This window comes from Xiphophorus couchianus, chromosome 19 (genome assembly GCF_001444195.1).
Source record: "Xiphophorus couchianus chromosome 19, X_couchianus-1.0, whole genome shotgun sequence".
Classification (NCBI taxonomy): Eukaryota; Metazoa; Chordata; class Actinopteri; order Cyprinodontiformes; family Poeciliidae; genus Xiphophorus; species Xiphophorus couchianus.
The window spans coordinates 17,908,463-17,928,587 of record NC_040246.1 but is presented as its reverse complement, the minus strand read 5'-3'; the positions used below and the strand labels follow the sequence as shown (position 1 = coordinate 17,928,587).

Below are 20,125 nucleotides of genomic sequence, written 5' to 3'. Positions count from 1 at the left end.
GAAAACATGATGTGACCGATTTCTTTCTGAACTCTGAGGCGAAACTGGAGTTGAAATCAGGTCAGATTAGTGAAAAGTGGTTTGGTTGTGAAAGATCTTAAGTTAAAAAAGGATCATCTCTGAATGTTCTCGCAGTAAAAACTGAAGGACATTTCAACAAAACCAGGAAGTTGGATCACTTCATGCAAATTGATGGATATTTAGATTCTTCCGGTTAAAAACCTGGATCTGTTCAGGTTCTGTGTTGCATGTTTCTGGTTTCAAAGGAAGCAGAATCACTGAAGTCGCTTCTGATTTCATCTGTGACATTCGTCAGCCGCCCTGCGGAGCAGATCCTCTTCTGCTCAGAATGCTGTTTACATCATTACAGCAGCCACAGCTCTCATTACCTGTTGTGTGCTGGAGGGGGTGGGACTGAGTCATTCAGGACATAAAAATGAGTAACAGGTGACTGCTGCCATGGCAACGCTTCAGAGCTCCTCCCATCACTTCCTGCTCTGTTGAGCATCAAGTTCCCCACTTTGAGAGAGATTTTAAAAAAAAAAACCTCCTGTATCTCCCAGGATCCATAAACATAGATTTTACATTCGAGCTGAAACATAAACTTTGCTGTGATTATGCAGTTTGTCCTGAAGCAACTCCGTCAGCAGCAGAGATGAAAGAGGACGACTGTTTCTGATCACATCAGCTGCTGTTTGAAGGAAGCTCAAATTTGAACTCTTAGAGATTTGATAAAATGCATGTGGTATGCCAGATATTCATATAAAATAAATAAAGGGACACATAGCATCTTTTTTTGTCGCTGTCTGACTTTAAATCAGACTAATCTTTTCCTTTTTAAGGTCAGTTATGATTGCCAAAGTTTTTTCCCTTTGCTAAATAGCAGAAAATGAGAGAGATATTATACTTTAGAGAATTTTATCAAGGTTTACATTCACAAATGTCTTCCACTAGTTTGCTTGAATTTTGACCCATTCCTTTTCCCAGAACTGGAGTAAATGATGCTGGTTGGAAGTGTGTGAACATCTGGCTTTATTAAATGTGACAACCCACTGACGCACAAACATGTTAATACGTTTACACCTTCTACTGTTAAAAAACACTGAAACTCTCAATTTTTCTCAAGAAACATGACATTAAAATCCTCTGAAATGCTTCTCCTGCTTTTCTCTGCAGTTATAAATGAATAATTTAATTATATTGTAGTGCTGAAATGCATCAGGTCAGAAGGAGTTTATTTAAGAAAAGTCACTGGAAGTTTGATTTTATCTTTAAAATACATCAAATAAAGACAATTTTCTTCTCAGATGGAACATTTATTAGTTGCTACATGAATCCACCTCTTCTGTTATATTTTATAGGTGTTTATCTATGTTTAGTGTGTAACAGTGAGCTATGAATAGAAACCAACCAATTTATGTCTAATAATGTCATAAAAAATGAGTCAGTGAGTGGCCACAGTTGTAAACATCCTGTCTTTGAGTGATGCAAGGTACAAAAATCTATTGTACCTTATTTTAGTGATGCAGAGAAATTATCCAATTTGTATGTTTCTTAAACAAGACGGAAGTGGAACAGAAATCGATAATAATTCTGTCTAATGTTACAATCTCTGTGTTGCCTTCACATTTCTGCAGCCTCTTATGCTCTCCCTGTTTGTGTGTTTCAGTGGAAAGAGAGGTGGTGCAGAAGAGGACCTTCACACGATGGATGAACCTGCATTTAGAGAAGGTCTGTTCCATTTCCATCTCAAGGAAAGTTTGTTTTATGTTCAACTGTCCCGAAACGTCAGCGTTTGTGTGAGAGCGCCCCCTCTCTGCTGAAGTGGGGGCGTGGGACCCTGAAGCTCCTGCATGGATGTCATAATGAGAAACTGCTGAACATGACCCATTGATGCTGTGTCAGCTGTAACTCGACACCTGCAGCCCATTTGTGTTTTATGGACTGATCTTTGAAAATGTGAATATGCAAACATGCAAAGTGAGATCAGCTGCAGGTTTCAGGCTGCAGGCATCAGCGGGAAAAGGAGATGGTCCAAACTTTAGCACACAGGAGAAAATCACTACATTAAAAACAACAGATATTTTGCCTACTCACCAATAAAGTCTGCAGTACTTTAATTAAACACATAAAGTAGTCAGAGTTGTTGTTAAAGGTGCATCCGTACATTTTATAGATCCAAAACTTTCATAGGGTTTAGCAAGTTTCTAGGTATCAATTTTGTTAATTTTGACCAATAAAATCAGGATTTAAGTCACTCCTACTTTGAAAACACTTTTTGTATTTTTCCAAGTTTAATAAATTAATTAGAAGCAGTTTAGGTGGCAACAAAGTTAGTTTTTGAGTACGTAAATGTTTCTGGACAGATATTGATAAAAAGTGTGGTTACTTAAAGACAAATAACTTCTGTTGTTGGTAATGTTTTCTATTTACTTTATTTTTTTTTTTTACGTCATCTGTGATAATTTTGCCCTAGATAAAAATAGAAAGTCTCCATTTACATCAACACCTGTGCTGAGAGATTTTAGAGCTTTAGACAATAAACTGAAATAAACACAAACAGGTAAAATAGAGAATTAACTACTGGAAAAAAATGTAATGTAAAGTTTGCATTTTGTAGCAGGTAACTGAGGGTTAAACAAAATATATATCTCTTTTCTTATCAAGTGTAGGACTATTTACATGCTGACAATAACAAGGTAAAAATATATTCCTGCTGTTCAGACAACATTAACTTCAATTAGCTCATATTCAGGATGATCAATAATCAGATTATGTTTATAGATTCAGATGCTAATGTCACGTTGGGTCGTTTAAACCTCCATCATTCTGGAGACTTTAATCATTTATACTGACCAAGTTTGACCTTTTATTTTAACTGTAAGCACAGAGTCCAATAGAGTCACAACAGAACATTGTTTCTGACCCAGAACTGAACAATGACTGTCTGGAAGGAGGCAGGAGTTACAGGGGAGCAGAGAGACGGGATGTGGGCAGAGTTAAACACTGCAACATTGTCCCGAATTGGTCCAAATACATTGTCTTATTTATTTAACAAAGTCCAAACTTTCATGCTGGGCTTGACTTGCCTCAGGATTCCCATGGATCAGTGCATTTGTATGTTTTTTGTGTCTGTCTTCCGAAACCCCCAGTTGACTGCAGTGGGTGGCCGTTCATAGTGATCCTGATGGAGGTTTCTTCCTGTTTAAAAAGTAGGATTTATTGTTTAGAATAAGGAATTGCTGTTAAGTTTGCAATTAAACGTTACAGTGTGGCTGTCCAAACTCTTTTTCACCTGGGCCAAAATCATAAAGTCAAAAGAACTTGTGGGCCAAAAAAAGAAGGAAAAGAAAGAAAAAGAAAATATCTTCTTTTTTTTTTTTGACCTATTCAACAATATTTTGTCAACCCTGAGTAATAAAAACAAGATTTAGGTCACTCTTACTGAAAAGTGTATAACCAAGTCTGAGTCATTAAAAGCAGATCTGGTTGCACCAAAGTCTGCTAAATACAGACGTGGTCCTAAAAAGCTGTTGTTGTAGACAACATTTTTTATTGTAAGGCTTTAATATCCATCCATCCATCCATTTTCTGTTCACCCTTGTCCCTAATGGGGTCGGGAGGGTTGCTGGTGCCCATCTCCAGCTACGTTCCGGGCGAGAGGCGGGGTACGCCCTGGACAGGTCGCCAGTCTGTCGCAGGGCAACACAGAGACATACAGGACAAACAACCATGCACACACACACTCACACCTAGGGAGAATTTAGAGAAACCAATTGACCTGACAGTCATGTTTTTGGACTATGGGAGGAAGCCGGAGTACCCGGAGAGAACCCACGCACGCACAGGGAGAACATGCAAACTCCATGCAGAAAGACCCCGGCCGGGAATCGAACCAGGACCTTCTTGCTGCAAGGCAACAGTGCTACCAACTGCGCCACTGTGCAGCCCAGGCTTTAATATGTTTGTAATAATTTTGCCCTGATTAAAAATAGAACATCTCCATCTACATTCTGTGCCAAGGTATGCAAATTTGTATCTTTTTTTAATTGCAATCGAAGGCCTCACAGAGACAGTCCAGGGGCCACAGTTTTACATTTCTGTGTTAAACTTTACTATAATATATAAATTATAGTATTTTATCATAACTAGACAATAATTGGAAAGTCTATATAACTTAACTGATTTGATTTCTGTACATAATTTGGATCAGTTTGTCTTTCAAAATGTCCTCAGGAGGCATGTTGTCTGAATTCAGATGAACTGAGGTCAGAACCTGGTTCTTGGAATGACATCACTTCCTATTTTGAGCCAGAAACCCAGCAGGATTTAATCGTTGATGTGTGAATGCCGGCTGTGAGCGTTGCAGGATAATTGCAACATATTTCTGTGTGTTCAAACGGAGAAGGAATATTCTTAAAAAAAGAAAGTGTGTTGGTTGGAATTGCAACTATAAAAATGTTATACAGCACGGCTCACAACCTTTGTTACATTTTTTGTTCCTTCAGTACTGAACCATTTTTTAAAAATATCCATTTAACTTCAAGAGAACCATTTCACCTATTGCTCTGGAGTTTATATGGACTCATGCATTTTAAACTCATTAAAAAAATGAGTGGAACAATGGAGAAAGTATCATTTTATTGTGATATTGTGGTTTTTGTACACATCATAATGTTTGTGTTTCTATGATGAAAATAATGAACACTTTGCAGCCTGAGTCGTTAGCCACTCCGCTGTGAGACAACACAAGCATATTTTCACTACCACAACCTGCCTTTTCTTTTTCTCTATAAAAAGAGATAAAAAATATACATACACGCACTGTTTCTTTATCCTTTCTTTCTTCTAAAGTTTATAAATTTAGCGTTGATGTGTCAAACTCCTGGTTTGTGCATACAATCTTGGCCAGCAAAGCTGATACTGAATCACGTTTTTTTATTTTTTATTTTGTTACTAGTACTTGCTTCTTTTATCTAATATTTTAGTTACTTTGTTTTGCAATATAATCTTGATTATCAATATAACAATTGGTATCTTTTATGTTGTAGGTGCAAACGCCCATAAGATTGCAACCCAAATATAATGTAAAAATCAATAAATCACAAAAGAAAGTTAAATATACAGCCATGCAAACAAAGACTGGCTCCCACAGTCTTTCCATTTTGACAGGAATGCAAGTTGATCCTGGAAACTCCTGCATTAAACAGATTGCAGCAATAAAATGTAATGAAATTGATTAAAAGTATAAATCAGTAAATGCAAACAATCCAATAGGTAATAAACAGACACGATTAGTTAGAAGAGCTGCCACCACATTTTCTTACGTCATACAGAGAAACACTCAGTTCTGCTCTGAATAAACGTTCAGAGGAAACAGAATCAGTGAAGTGAAAGTGATGCTGCCTGCTGACAAGCTGTGGAGTTATGAACTGTTGGTGTATTGATCCTCTGCAGCCACCAGCCAGTTAGTGTCTGTCTCTTTTGGGTGCATTTGTTGTGTTGTTTTGTTTTGCATTATGCTCTGTTGCTATTATTACTGCGACTCCAGCCTCTGCAGTCTCTGTCCTCAGTTTAGTTTGTGAACAGTGAGTCTCAGCGTCTGATTGTCTCTTTTGTCTCCCGTGACACAATAATCCTCTCTTCTCTCCCTCTGTGTGTCTGGCCTGCTGTCAGAGCTCTGACCCACTAATTAAACAATCAAGCACTTGTTTTCAGTCATCTTGGAACGTTCCAGCTCCTCAATCCTCCCACCCCAAACGGCCTCCATGTCCCAGCAGGTTCATGTCAGGGCTCAGTTTCTCAGGCTCCTCTCTCTGATGCAGTGATAATCTGCATCCATCATCACCTTATTAGTCTTCAGAGCTGCTCCAGTAGATACATCTGGACGTTTTTGAGCAGGACGTTTTAATGGAACCTGATTCATCTGCAGCTATGATGTTTAATTATTCAGTCTTAAAACCAGACTAATGGAGGATTTCAGTTGGCAGAGTTGTGACCTGCAGCTTAGACAAGTCAAAAACACGTCACCATAGTGACCATTAGACCATCCGCTCTGAGTTTGGACGTTTTATTACAAATAATTAAATTCTTTTCTTATTCTAAAATGCAACAACATAGCATTCTGTTAGTGTACATTTGATAATTTGTAGCAAAGAATGCATCTGCAGCTAAAAAAATACTTCTAACATCAACATGTGAGAAACGAATTCCTTTCTGTTTGACTTCTGTCAACACAGTTTAAGGCTGATCTGTTAATTAGTTTTTGGATTAACCAGTTAATGATCGGTAGCTGAAGGTGCTTGATAGGAGATATTTTAAACAGAATTTGCAGTGGTTAAAGCAAAACCTGTTCTGGGAGGAACATACTTACAAACAAAGGTGTTGTTCTTTCTGCAAAAAGCCTTTTTTGACTATTGTCTGTTAATCTGCTGCTTTATTAACTAAGGGAAGCTTGTAACTAATCAACTCTGCGTAGGCAAAATCAGAAAAACCTTCAACAGGAAGATTCAACCTGGATATAAAACATAAAGCCTATTTATCTTCTAAAGAAAAGTGAATTTAGTGCCTTCAAACAACAGTTGAGATGGTTTTCCACTTGAAATGTTTTGGAAAAAGATGAGGGTAGATATAATATGAGATGTTCAAATTTGACCTTAAATCCTGAATAAAAATGTGTCTCTTCACAGTGTGACCCACCGCTGCAGATCCAGGATCTGTTCCAGGACATCCAGGATGGATACGTCCTCATGGCTCTGCTTGAGGAGCTGTCCGGCTGCAAACTGGTCAGACTTTAATGTTTTTAATCATTTACATGTATGAGTTTACATGTAAACTCATGACGTCCTGGGCAGCTGTGTAACTGCTCTCTTTTTCCATCTCGTAGCTCCACGGCTTCAAGAAGTCCGCCCATCGGATTTTCCGACTCAACAACATCGCTAAGGTGCTGTCCTTCCTGGAGGAGAGAAATGTGAGTCAGTCTCTCAGAGGGTTGGCTGTTTTTAAGCTGATTCCTGTCGGATCTGCCAGTTTGTTAAAGCTGAATTAATGTGTTTTTCCAGGTGAAGCTGGTCAGCATCGATGCAGTTGACATCGCTGATGGAAACTCCTCCATCATCCTTGGACTCATCTGGAATATCATCCTCTTCTTCCAGGTACTTCCTATCTCCCTCAGCATCTTCATTACTTTCCCCTTCTTTGACCTGTTGTTCCCAGTTATGTAGGGGTGACAGACATTTTTGACATTCAAAAAGTCTAATCGAACTTCTCCATCTCCACCAAGATCAAGGAGCTAACGGGAAACATCCGGAGCCAGTTCCCCTCCTCGTCCAGCTTGTCATCCATCCCCACCAGCTCCGACTCCGACACGTCCTTCAGCAGCACGCCGTCAGAGGAGCGACAGTCTGCTGCCGCCACCATGAGGGAGAACAGCAAGGCCATAAAGAAGCTGCTGCAGTGGATCCAGAGGAGAACCCGGAAGTGTGTTGGCTGTAGAACAAAATAAAACCCAAACCGATGATGATGTCTGATCTGATCTCTTGTGGTCTCATAGGTACGGCGTGGCCGTGCAGGACTTTGGGAAAAGCTGGACCAGTGGTTTGGCCTTCCTGGCCGTCATTAAGTCCATCGACTCCAGCTTGGTGGACATGAGGAAGGCCCTGCTGAGGACTCCCAGAGAGAACCTGGAGGACGCCTTCAGGATAGCTCACTACAGTTTGGGAATACCGCGACTGCTGGAGCCTGAGGGTAAAAATCACAGCTTCACATATTTGATCCTTGACTCAGTCACTGTTTGCTGCTGACGCTGTGACACATTCTTGATGTTCTGATAAGATGGACTCAAACACCAAACAAGGATAAAAACAGGCTCAGTCACAATACACTAGCAGAGTTTACTCATGTTTTAAACCCGTTGGTCCGTCTCACTGAAGGCAACTAAAACTAGTCAGAAAACGTTTCCATTCATGGTTTAATTTAGTGTGAAAAGGATAATGAAACAGGTTTAACTTACTGAAGCAGCTCTGTGTTTACGAGATTTACCTGATAACAACCTGAGTAGGGAATGATTGAAACCATCACCTTGTTGGCACAGCACGGAAAGTTTGACCAGTCAGACAACACTGCAAAAACACAAAATGCTACCAAGTGTTTTTGGTGTAGTTTCTAGTGCAAATGTCTTAGTACAGTTAAATTAAGACAAAACTAACATACAGGTAACTTCTCAGTAAGTTAAAGGAGCTTGTTTTAAGTAAACAATTCCTTAATATTGATTTAAAAAGTTTCACTGCAGATTTTTTCATTTATAGCATGGGAAAAATATCTTATTATAAGTGAAATATTTTTTTAAATTCATATTAAGGAGTTACTGACTTAAAACAATCTCCTACATCTTGCTGACAAGTTATTTTTCCAAGTGTTCTGAAATATTTTCACTAGAAACTACACCAAAAATACTTTGTAAGATTTTGTGTTTTTGCAGTGAGGGGAGTTGCAGTAGCTTTATCAGAAATCAGCAGGTTGTATTCAAAGGGCAAAAATCCAGATTTCCACTTTTCACTAGACTGGCTTCAGTGAAACATCTTCATGGAAGTCCTTAAAATAGAGCAGAAAACAAAAGGTTGAAACTGTTACGTGATTGGTCACAGCTTTAAGGAAATTTAACCAGTCAAAGCAGTAAAGTAAGACAAATGGAACCATCAGCTGAAAAGGTCAACCTTCAGTCAAACCTGCATCCTGGTGTTATATTGATATTATTTGGAGCTTTATCAGTTTATTCTTCACTGGAAACAAAACCAGTTTGCTCCTGTTTTAACCTTTGTGCTGTTGTGTCTCCATCTGCTGATACAGAAGCAGGAATGTTTAACTGGTGCATCAAAAAAACCAGTTAGATCAGGAAGTTTGATGAGAGATTAGATGGTGCATATGTTATATATGCAAAGATTCTTTAAAGGTTTTCACACTTTTTCAGTACCTGATAGTAAATTCCTGGTTATTGGTGATAAACAGCACCATAATGTGTCCAGTATTTTAAATAATTGAGCTTTGCTAATTGTTTGATTTTAATGGTCTTTAAGTAGATCTTTAGTACAAATTTTGGCTCCATGATTAAAAAAGTGGCTAAGGTGTTCTAAATTGATTTTTGATGGTAAAATATATTATGTGTAAGGTATAAAAGAAGGTGTAAGATTAAGCACAGTTCATCTCACACCTTCAAAAAAGATTTACCCATTGATTATTGAGAAGAATGCAGATAACTTTCAATATAGAAATTTAAATTGAAACAGACAAATTAGTTTTAAAAAATGAGATGCCTATTATTTTGCATGCACTCTGCAAAGTTCTCCTAAGTTCTCAGGGCTCACCTTTTCTTTGGTATCAAAGAAATGGTCCAGGTATCAATATCTGCAGACCCCACACATTCTGGACACAAACTGTTTAGACTTTTACCTTCAAGTCAACGCTATATAGCACTATTTACAAAAACAGACAGTTTCTTCTCCCAGTTTGTCTCTTTGATGGAAACTATACTAACGAATTATACTCATGCAGATATGCATATTTACAAAAATACCTTTTATTCTCCAGCAAGTCTTTTTATATATTTATATTTAAAATGAGAGCAAAGTAGATTCTAAGTCAGATTCCTTGTTTTGTGGACAAACTTAGAGGTTAAAACTGATTCTGTTTTATTTTTCTGTGTAGACGTGACTATAAATGCTCCGGATGAGCAGTCCATCATCATGTATGTTTCCCAGTTCCTGGAGCATTTTCCCGGCACACAAGAGGTAACAAAATGTTACTCTAGATTTTTACAGGTTCTGATTCTGACAGAATAAAACTTATGAATATCTGTGTTCCCCTCACAGTCCGAGGAACCCTCCCAGGTGATTGAACGAAGCGTCTCCATGGGCAGACTCAACTTCCGTGACATTGACTCAGAGCACATGAGGAACGGAGCCCATTTCAGCAGAGTGAAGCAGCGTTCCTACATGTTCCAGAAGGACTCCACCCAACCTCCACCTAAACTCCTGATCTCCTCAGTGTCGGAGGACAGAAGCGTCTTGGAGCCGCGTTTCAGGGTGGCTGCAGCTCGATCGTGGTCAAGCGACGACATTTTATCAGACCCCCCCCACGCCGAAGACGTCTCCATCAGAGAGACCGGCAGCGACGTTCTGCAGGACTTTGGTTCCCCTCAGCAGTCCTTCACTCACTCACCCTCATCAGTACCAGAGTCGCTGATTGGAGACTCTGCCATCAACTCTCCAGACTCCTGGATGGAGGGGGAGCTGAATCCGGACCAGTTCTGTGAGAGTCGCAGTGACAGCTCTTTATGTGACAGTGGGACGGCCTGGGATGTTTACCGGGCCACGCCGGTGGAGGTGATGCCATACGATGAGGGATTTATCTCCTCCGTTGAGGACCGAGCTCCTGATGAATCCATTATTGAGACATACATTGATGAAGGGATGAGCTCTCTGGACAGAATCGATATGGAGACTGAGAGAAACCAAGAAGAATCGGAGATCACTGAGACTCTAAACCATGAATCAAACTTGGCAGCTGATGTTGAAGAAACCAAACTTATGGGTGTGGATGAAATTCCAGTGCAACAGGACGCAGTTCCCAAAATACAAGAACCTTTGGATAGGGTGTGTGAAACAGGACTGTACCGCTTTGATGCTGGAAATTTTGAGAAATCAGATCAGTTGAACCAGTTTGAGCCTTTCTTTTCCACTGAACCACCTGAAGAGATCCCTCTGATTAAACAGGATGGAGAAGGAAGCCACCAGGATGGACAGTTTCCTCCTGAGCAGACGCCTCAGGAGGAAACTGATTCAACTCCAGAGGATAAATTAGAGGAGCTGCATGATACATCAAAGAGTTTTAATGAAGGGAATGACTCAGCTGTTGAATGCCAAGATATTTTAAGGGACTTCTCACAGTGTGAGGAGACCAGCAGCTCAGAAACATCAAATAAACATTCAGTCAAACCAAGTCTGAACATTCCTCTGATCTCCATTACCAGTGAGCCAGAGGAACCGGATGAAGAGACAGAACCTTGCCCAGGAATACTTGATCAGGACGAACATGAAGATCAGCAGAGAAACCCAGAGGTCCAGAGTTTGCAAGGTCCGGATCCACCAAGCATTGTTTGCAGTGAGGCTGATGGACAAGAACCTCCAGAGATCCCATCCAGTTTGATACCAGGGAACAATAAACCAATGACAGACCCAGAAATTGAGTCTTTAAATGAACCAGGTGACCAGAATGGGGCTCATCCAGAAAGTGACTACAATGATAACAGGAAACAGGAGGAAGGGCTTCCTGGGAACCATTCTCTGGAAGATGGATGTGAAAACCAGCCTGAGAATCCTAACGGAGACGGAAAGTTTCCGTCTGATGGACACCGGGACACACTGACTGAAAGGGAGACGGAGGGCAGCCCACAGAACCTCCTGGACTCGTTTGATGGCTTCCAGAACGTTCTGGATGCAGAACCTCAGAAGCTGAACGGTCAGATAGGGATGCCGTGTTCTCCACCAGCAGATTTACCCAGAAACTTGGAGCAGCTGTCGTCTCACTTCAACAGACTTTCTCCCATAGAGGAGCTGGTCGGTGACCGGATTGAACCCATGGATCTGTTCTACCCGGACAAAGAGGAGTCCGTTCTTCCAGAACTTCCTGACTCAGACATGCAGAGGTGGCCTTCAGTTCTGAGCGTCTCTGCTCTCCAACCAGCGCCACCTTCAGACAGACCGGAGGACCTACAGGTGGACTTCCTGAGTGGAGGAGAGCAGGATCGTGTAAGATTTCTTTTATTTCTGATGGGTTCAGAGTCTGGATCATGTTGTTCCTTAAAGAGATTCTGGATGTCAGAAGCATTCAAAGAAAACAAATGTTTAAGGCTGCAGCTAACAAATAGTTATCAGTTATTCTGATGATTAATTGGTTAAATTTATTGGATAAATTTATTGGATAAATATTGAAATAATTTTCACATTCTGCAGATTTTTTGCTGCAGTTTTTTATATAAATGATTAGAAATACACTAAAAGATGCAAATAAACCTTTTGCTGTTTTAACTAAGAACATAAACATTTTATTGTGTAAAATTCAATCGAATTCTTGCAGTGAATGTTTGATCATTTGATGCATCTGCAGCTAAAAAAATACTTTTAACATCAAAATGTGAAAACTAAGACCTTTCTGCTTGACTTAAATTGATAGAATGCAATCTGTTGATTAGTTTTGGAATAAGCATTTAATAATTAGATTTTTTTAATTTTTATTTTTGAATTTGAACCAGATGAATATGAACCAGATGAATATGAACCAGATGAATCTAAAAAAATGCATCTTAAGAATTTTGGATAAAACGTACAGATTAAGTTTTTTTTTTATTTTAAATGCAAAATGTATATATTTATTTATGCAGTTTCGGTTTAATTACTGCTGAGAATTTGTTGTTTTTTCTGGAAATTGCCTTTTTTATGAGTCTGTGCACTCCAGTTAACGATTAATTGATTGCTAAATTAGTTGCCGATTATTTCAGTAATTGATTCATCAAGATTAATCAGATTGATCGTTTCAGCCCTAGTTTTATTATTCTACAAATGATCTAAATGATCAGGTCAGCTTCATAGTTTGTTTAGTTGCTGGACAAAATTCAAATGTATGCAAATGACTCTATGTGGGTGTGGTGGTGTTTAACAGGGAACTCTGAGTTAGTTTGGTAACACAGTGAACTTACTGAGCCTGGCAAAAAAGAAAACAGAAATAAACCAACCATATTTCTGATATTATTGATTATTTAGAAGATTTTAAATAGAAGTTATCTCCTCTGATTTGTTCTGATTTTCTCTATGATTTCTTCTGACTGATTTATTGTTTTGCTAAAGGCATCTTAACTTTTTTTTTTAACCAATCAGACGCCTCCTGACTCGCCTCTATCCCAGGAGCAGTGTCTGATGTGCGGAGTGACGATCGGCGCTGATGTTTCAGAAGCAGACAGCAAAGCAAGCTCTCTGAGGTAGGGCTTCTATTCTGGTACTGTGAGAACCAGACCAGACCCGAGGGACAGCAGTGGGACCGTTCTGACCCAAATCCTCTCTGTCTACTCACAAGTTCCCAGAAATGTATCTGAGAGGGCTGCAAGAATGAATCACTGCAGCTTAAAGACAGGAGGCGAGGATTATAGACGCTAATGTGCTTCAATTAATTCTTACATCACAGATTAACTGGGTTCCTGTTCTTCAGTTGGATTCATGTTTGTAATCCTGCAGACTGTCAGACATCAGACCTGTTTTTCTGACTCCGTCATGTTTCAGCTGCAGCCTTTTGGGTTCTGTAGTCATTGAAAGGGATTCAGTCTGCATCAAAATGCATGAATATACTGCAGGAATAAAAACATGCAGTTTGGGCCATATCTAGATCAAGAATATCCTGGTTGTTCCAGAATGTATTGATAAAACCCATTAAGAAACTGCATTTGATGACTTCATCACAGATTTTTTTTAGTTCTAATTTAGAAATTGTTTGATATTTGCGTTTATTTATGATGATAAATGTGGTAATGTGTTATAGGGTAAGGGTTAGGGTTATTTGGCACATCAATCACAAACAATAACTTGACATCAAGTACAGTAGAGGCAGCAGTGAAGTAAAAGTAAAAAATACTGCCACCTGCAGGTGGGAGTTAGCATCATCTGTTTAAACCCGATATTTTTGACAATTTTTGTGTTTCCCCAAAAGTTTGGGGATTTTGAATTTCTGAGAAACTTTTGAGGGTGTAATTGGTGTTATTTGGGAGTAAACAGATAAAAATGCTTCATTTGATTAAAATAACATTTAAGCTCACCATTGTAATGTTGAATAGGAGTTCCTCTAGAGTCTAGAGCAGGGGTGGGCAACTCCAGTCCTTGTGGGCTGGTCTCCTGCAACTTTTAGATGTATCTCTACGTCAACACGCTTGAGTCAAATAATGAGGTCATTAGCAGGACTCTGGAAAACCTGACTGCACTTAGGAGGTGATTCAGCTGTTGGATTCAAGTGTGTTGGACCAGGGAGACAACTAAGAATTGCAGGACACCGGCCCTCGAGGACCAGGATTGCCCACCTCTGGTCTAGAGGGCCACATTACAAGCTATGGCGGGCTGGATTTGGCCCATGAGCCTTGAGTTTGACACACGTGTCTTATAGGATGTTGAGTGATTTATGGTTGGGTAATTTTATTTTAGGTGCACTGCAGAAATACAAAATCTTGCCAAGTCCTTTTAATATAGTTTTTTAGTTCAAATATCTTATATATAAAATATAAATATAAAATAAAACAAAACTGACTTACAAGTAACTTTTCAGCAAGCTATAGGAGCTTGTTTCACGTCAGTAATGTCTTAATATTGATGAAAAAGTAATAGTTCAATTTTTCCCATGTTAAAAATAAAATAATCTGCCAGCGGAACTAATATTTTTTTATCAATATTAAGTAATTATTGTCTTAAAACAAGCTCCTGTATCTTGCTGAAGATTTACTTCTAAGTTATTTTTGTCTTACTTCAAGTGCAATGAGATATTTGATAAGATTTTGTGTTTTTGCAGTGTGGGGGATTTAAAATCAGAAGAAGAATGATATGTAATCTATATCTGCAACTTTTTGAAAAACAATGCATATATCAAGGGGATTGAGGATTTTATTGAAAACTTCCATACAGCTGTCACATGAAGCAACAGTGAACTGAATTTTCCAGTATCACAAGTCTAATTGAAACTGAGCCGAAGTGAAATAAATCCTCTGAGAGTTGCTGTAGCTCTGAAGGGAAATAAACAAGACGGGCGTTGAAGTCAATAAAACAGACTTCAAATTAAAGGTTTCAAGATTTCCTGATACTATGGTGTGTCTCGCTCTGTGACCTGACTGATGGATTCTGTGTTTTAGGTTGGACTCGGTCCACATCCCTCCAGTTCTTCGACACAGAAAAGGAGGTCGCCTCTCAGACTCCATGGTGAGTTCAATCCTCTGGCTTCTCCTCTGTGCCTTATGCCTGATGCCTTATCAATAGTAAATAACAATAATTATTTATGTCTGACAGGACAAACCGAGAGCTGCGCCCAGAAGAGCTGAAGCTGAAGACTCTGATTTATGGTGAGGACACCTCTTTTACATTCTGCACCACTCTGTTTATCTGCAGCTATTTAAAGAGATGTGAGCTCAGAGTGGTGTTGAGCACGTTGCACAAAAAGCAGAAGGAACAGAAATGTTGCAGCAGAAAGGGAGTTGTGGGATGTTTTCAACCCATTCTATAATCATCAAATTCATTTTGGATTATGGCTCAGAACTGCTGATTTCATTTGGACTGCATTCAAAGACTAAAATACCTGGGGATAAAAATGCACCCCTACAATCCATCTGATCCTAAATCTGAATTTAATCATCCTGTGGTTCGGCTTCATTTTCCTGTTCCAAACCCTAAGCCTTCTCTGATGAGTTTAAACATTGCCCACAATTATTTTGTCTTTATGATGGGAAAGAAATTAAAGATGATGATGGGATAGATTTACTTCTATCTTTCCCCCTGGTTTTTAATTGACTTTTTAACATTAAAGATGACCTATGAAGCATCTGGCAACAAAAAAAGAAAAAGATTACAAATGGGAGAAGTAAAATTAATAAATAAACCACCAAGAAACAATGAACTACTGTTTATAGACTGAGTCTGTAATATATTGGAAAACTTAGCATTATTGTGGTAATAAAAATATATTAGTTGTGAAAATCTTTATATTTGTGAGTGTATTTCCCAACACAGCTGCTGCTACTTTGTTTCCAGACTTCCTCTGAAAAGAAAAGAACATCCTCAGGCTTTACTCTAATCTACAAAAACCAGTGGGAACCCTTACCACTTAGAAATATTTTAAAAACGGCTATAAATCAGTGTTACAGACTGAAATGTGCTTCAGCATAATACTTTGAAACCTTCTTCTGCGTCTAAAGTCTGCAAAAGGTGTTTTCTGTAAAGCTCTGCCTGCAAAATCTTTTATCTCCAAATTTAGATATTTTTAACAAGTCCTCAGGGAATCTGTGTTGACTTTATTTTTCAAACCACTTCTGTCTTTTTTTGTCTAAACCCTGAGCCGTCTGATCCGAGTGAAGCGTTTCTGTGCGTGTTTTTCAGGTGGAGGGAGAACTGGGAGCTGTGTGTGCTGCTGCTGCTGTGGCTGCTGCTCTACTCCTTCATGGTTCTCCCACAGATAGACCTGAAGACGCTGCCGAGCCTGCTGCTCAACCGATAAACACCCACGCCCACACACACCCACGCACACGCCCCCACACGCACACACACTTACTAAAACACACATTAAACACTCTGACACTGACTCAGAGCTTAGCTACCGCCCTCCTCTTCATCACTGACTGCACTCCAGCTTAAATGAAGGCTTTTTATTCTTTCTTTCTGACTGAATTCATTTTGTTTTTGATTTACTTTTGTAAAAACAAATATATATATATATATATATATATTTGTGTTATTTTTGTGTTATTTTAATAGAAAATGTTCTGCTTTTATGTAAACAATGAAGTCTACAAATGTAAATTTACAGATTCATAAAGTTGGGAGAAAACATGAACCTGCTACTTTAAATTTTAATCACTCACATAGATCTAATCATCAGAGAGAGAATAAATAATTTTATGGATATTATGAAAAGTTTCTGCGTAACTGCCGAGAAAACATGCCGCCACAGGAACATTTTGTAAAAAAAAACAAATAAAAAACCCAGTAATTTATCAATAAAACTTTCATTTTCTGATGTAAGATATGGAAATTTAAACTTGAGTTAGTAATTTTTTTGACTGTTATAGCCCCATAAAAATGAATTATTACCAAGTAATTTTTTGGTTCATTTTAGCCACAGTTGCTTTATTTCTCAGTCTGAAATAAGACTTAGAAATTCAGTCTCATTTCATTATTAAGTCCAGACAGTTATTTTAACTATAATGCTGCCTGATGATGCAAAATATTTGGTTTTGAAATGCTCCTTTGCAGACATGAGCAGATTAACAGAAGTTTGGGTTTTGATGCTCCACCTTGGAGCATCATTTATTCTCCCCTGGTTCTCTAACGTTCTGCACAGACTCAGTGACATTTTGTCATTTTGCTGATCGATCAGCTGGTTCATTCTGAAGGTCTACGTCTGCATGCTAATGTGCAGAATCACAACGCTGTGAATTGTGATAAGTTTCTGTTGCATTTGCAGGAAATTTTACTTCAAGAAAACAAATATAAAGTCCTGTTTAAAGTTTTAGGTTTTTGCAAAGCTTGAACCAGGAAATAAATCGTGCATTCGGACTGAATCAAAGCCGGTGTGTATCAGGGGCTGTAACGCTGACAGATCTCTGATCTGTAAATAAAACACAATTACTGAAGATTTATGAAGACAAAGAATGTTAAAAGTTGGTCAAAGTTGGCTGTGATTTTTCACCCACATCTGAACCAGTAATGTATTCCAGTTTGTCCGGAGAACATTTTAAAGGGTCTTAGAGATATTCACACTCCTCGATATTTTCCATCTTTTGTCACATTACAAACACAAACTTCAGTGTGTGCAACATGGATCATCATGCATAATTGTGCATTGGAAGTAAGATTACTTGGTTTTCAAAGGTTTTTACAGAAACAATCTGAAAATGTCAGCGTTATCTGAGTTAATAGTTTGCAGAACCTTTTTTCTCTGCACTTAGGGATGTATGTTTGGGTTTATACCAGCTTTTCACATCCAGAGGCTGAAATTTGTGTCAAGCAAGTCAGATTGGATGGGGGGGTCTGTGAACATCTGTTTTTAAGTCTTGTCACTGATTCTCGATCTGATTTAGGTTTGACCTTTGACTAGGCCATTCTAACATATACTTTGAACTAAACGGTTCCATTGTAGCCCTGTTGTGTATTTATAGTCCACGTCCAAGTCACTTTTTCAATTCTAATACTCCAGTATTATGGACGACTTCATGTTGAATCCAAATGAATGAATGATTCAAATGAATCCATTTGAATCCAAATCCAAATCCAAATCCAAATCCAAATTACACCCACAAACTGAAGTTTGTGGGTGTAATCGTACAAAATCGGAAAAAGTCGAAAAGGAGTGAAAACATTTTGTTAATATACCTTGTGGCTGTGTGGGTTCAGTATCTGACCTGCGGCAAACAACTGTCTGAGCATGCTCAGTTTGTCAATCAGGAAATAGAATTTACCTCATGTTCAGAATGTGATTAATGTGAATGTGATCCATTTAAGTTTATTCACATAAGAAAAATGAAAAGGATTCAAAATCTTGATTTAATACAAGGAAAGATTTAGATTACAGCCTCATAGATGGATCCAGAGTGGCATCCTGTTTATTAAACCTGGAACATGTTACAGTTTCTGCTCCTTTACTGTGACTCTGGACATTTTGGACAAACATTCCTGTCACACATTTGAGACTGAACTATCATATAAAAGACTGAAGCAAAATGTAGATGATCAGTTCTAGATTTTCGTATGTTTGTGAAGTTTGATGGAGCCTTTCTGATGGTGCTGCACTTTGTAACGAAGAAATCTGAAGAAACAAACTGCCAAAGATCACGTTGGATACATTAACTCCACCAGCAGATGAACATCAGGTCACTGGTTTCAGCAGGATTTCGCATGTAGTGTTTTAGGAAACTGAGTGGGAATGTTTGGATCATAAGATAGGGGGAATGGATTCTTGATGTTTGGAACACTTATTATTATTATTATTTTTATTTTTTTTTTCACTTTATTTTAATCATTTCCGTGTGAAACCACCACCAAACACTGAACTTTCTTCTTCTGCTCACCAAGCTTCTCCCTGCAGCATCTCCTCCGTCCACTGGGTGGCAGCAGAGTGGCTGCTCATTGCAGTTTATCTTCATCACTACTGTGTGCCTGCTCTGGATTTGCTATTTACACACCTTTGTGCTAATTGTACACTTATTACTGACTGACGTCTGTAATCAGCCTCAACATTAGAACCACTTGGAGGAGAAATATTACACTTCCAGTCAGAGGACGATTCAAACATTCATATCCTTCCAGAACCCCCATGACCCGGCTCCAACACGACTCCTGCTCAGGAACGATTAAATGCAAAACAGACCGATCCGATCAGAGACACCAACTCAACTACCCTCAGGACCCGCAACATGCACAGCCAATGACTTACATATGTCTTGTTTTCATACTCTCTGACCTACTGAACATTACACAAACTGGTTTTAATCTTCTGGCTGTTTGTTGCACTGTTATTATTATAAGAAATATATGTAAGGATTTTGTAAAATTGTCAAAAATCACTGAAGTTCTGCATTTAATATTCTATTTTATTTGCATTTTAATCCAGCAGAAATCAGTCAGTGTGAGTGATTTGAGTATATTTTATGTATATTATTTACCTTATTAGGTTGTTACTGATGCATTAAAGTACCCCTAATATGGATATCAACAGATTTGTCCTTTTTATTTTGGTCTTCTGAAATGTTTTCATATTTCTGCAACACATTCTGAATGTTTGAAGGATGCTAGGTGGAGCACTAGAGAAACATATTGACCAAAAATATACGCTAGCAGTGAAAATGCTATTTCAATTGGTTGCTAACACAATTACTCAATCAAGCAATCACATGGCAACAACTCAAAATATTTGGGTGTCTAGACATGGTGAAAATGGCTCGGTAAACATCAGAATGGGAGAAGAAATGGGGTTTAGGTGACTTTAAAGGTGCATCGTTTGTGCAGGACTAGGTGGTCTGAGTAGCTAAGAAACTGATCAGAATTTTGGTGTAAACAATGTAAAAGCATGAATCCATCCTGCCTTGTATCAATGCTTCAGGTTGATGGTGGTAGCATAATGTGTGGAGAATGATTTTTTGAGATACTTTAGTACCGACACAAACATGGTTGAAACCCATGTTTGTAGCCACAGGCTACCTGAATATTGTCGCTAACCATTTACACCTCTTTAGAAGCGCTATGTCGCCATATTGTGATGACTACTTCCAGCAGCATAGTGCATTATACCACAAAGATCCAATCATCTCAAACTGGTTTCTTGAATGAGTCGCTTA

The 20,125-nt window shown here is 38.7% G+C and overlaps 1 protein-coding gene across 1 annotated transcript in view; it reads left to right on the top strand.

Annotated features, from left to right (window-relative positions):
• clmna (calmin a) overlaps window positions 1–16,771 on the top strand; it is a 29,542-nt gene extending 12,771 nt beyond the window's left edge. Inside the window, exons 2-13 of the mRNA XM_028001533.1 lie at window positions 1,670–1,731; window positions 6,690–6,785; window positions 6,887–6,970; window positions 7,062–7,154; window positions 7,283–7,479; window positions 7,553–7,746; window positions 9,703–9,785; window positions 9,867–11,804; window positions 12,930–13,030; window positions 14,936–15,002; window positions 15,090–15,142; window positions 16,173–16,771. Coding sequence (XP_027857334.1) covers window positions 1,670–1,731; window positions 6,690–6,785; window positions 6,887–6,970; window positions 7,062–7,154; window positions 7,283–7,479; window positions 7,553–7,746; window positions 9,703–9,785; window positions 9,867–11,804; window positions 12,930–13,030; window positions 14,936–15,002; window positions 15,090–15,142; window positions 16,173–16,290 — 3,086 coding nt within the window. The 3' untranslated portion in view covers window positions 16,291–16,771. The remainder of the gene's footprint in view (window positions 1–1,669; window positions 1,732–6,689; window positions 6,786–6,886; window positions 6,971–7,061; window positions 7,155–7,282; window positions 7,480–7,552; window positions 7,747–9,702; window positions 9,786–9,866; window positions 11,805–12,929; window positions 13,031–14,935; window positions 15,003–15,089; window positions 15,143–16,172) is intronic.
• The last annotated feature ends 3,354 nt before the right edge of the window (window positions 16,772–20,125 follow it).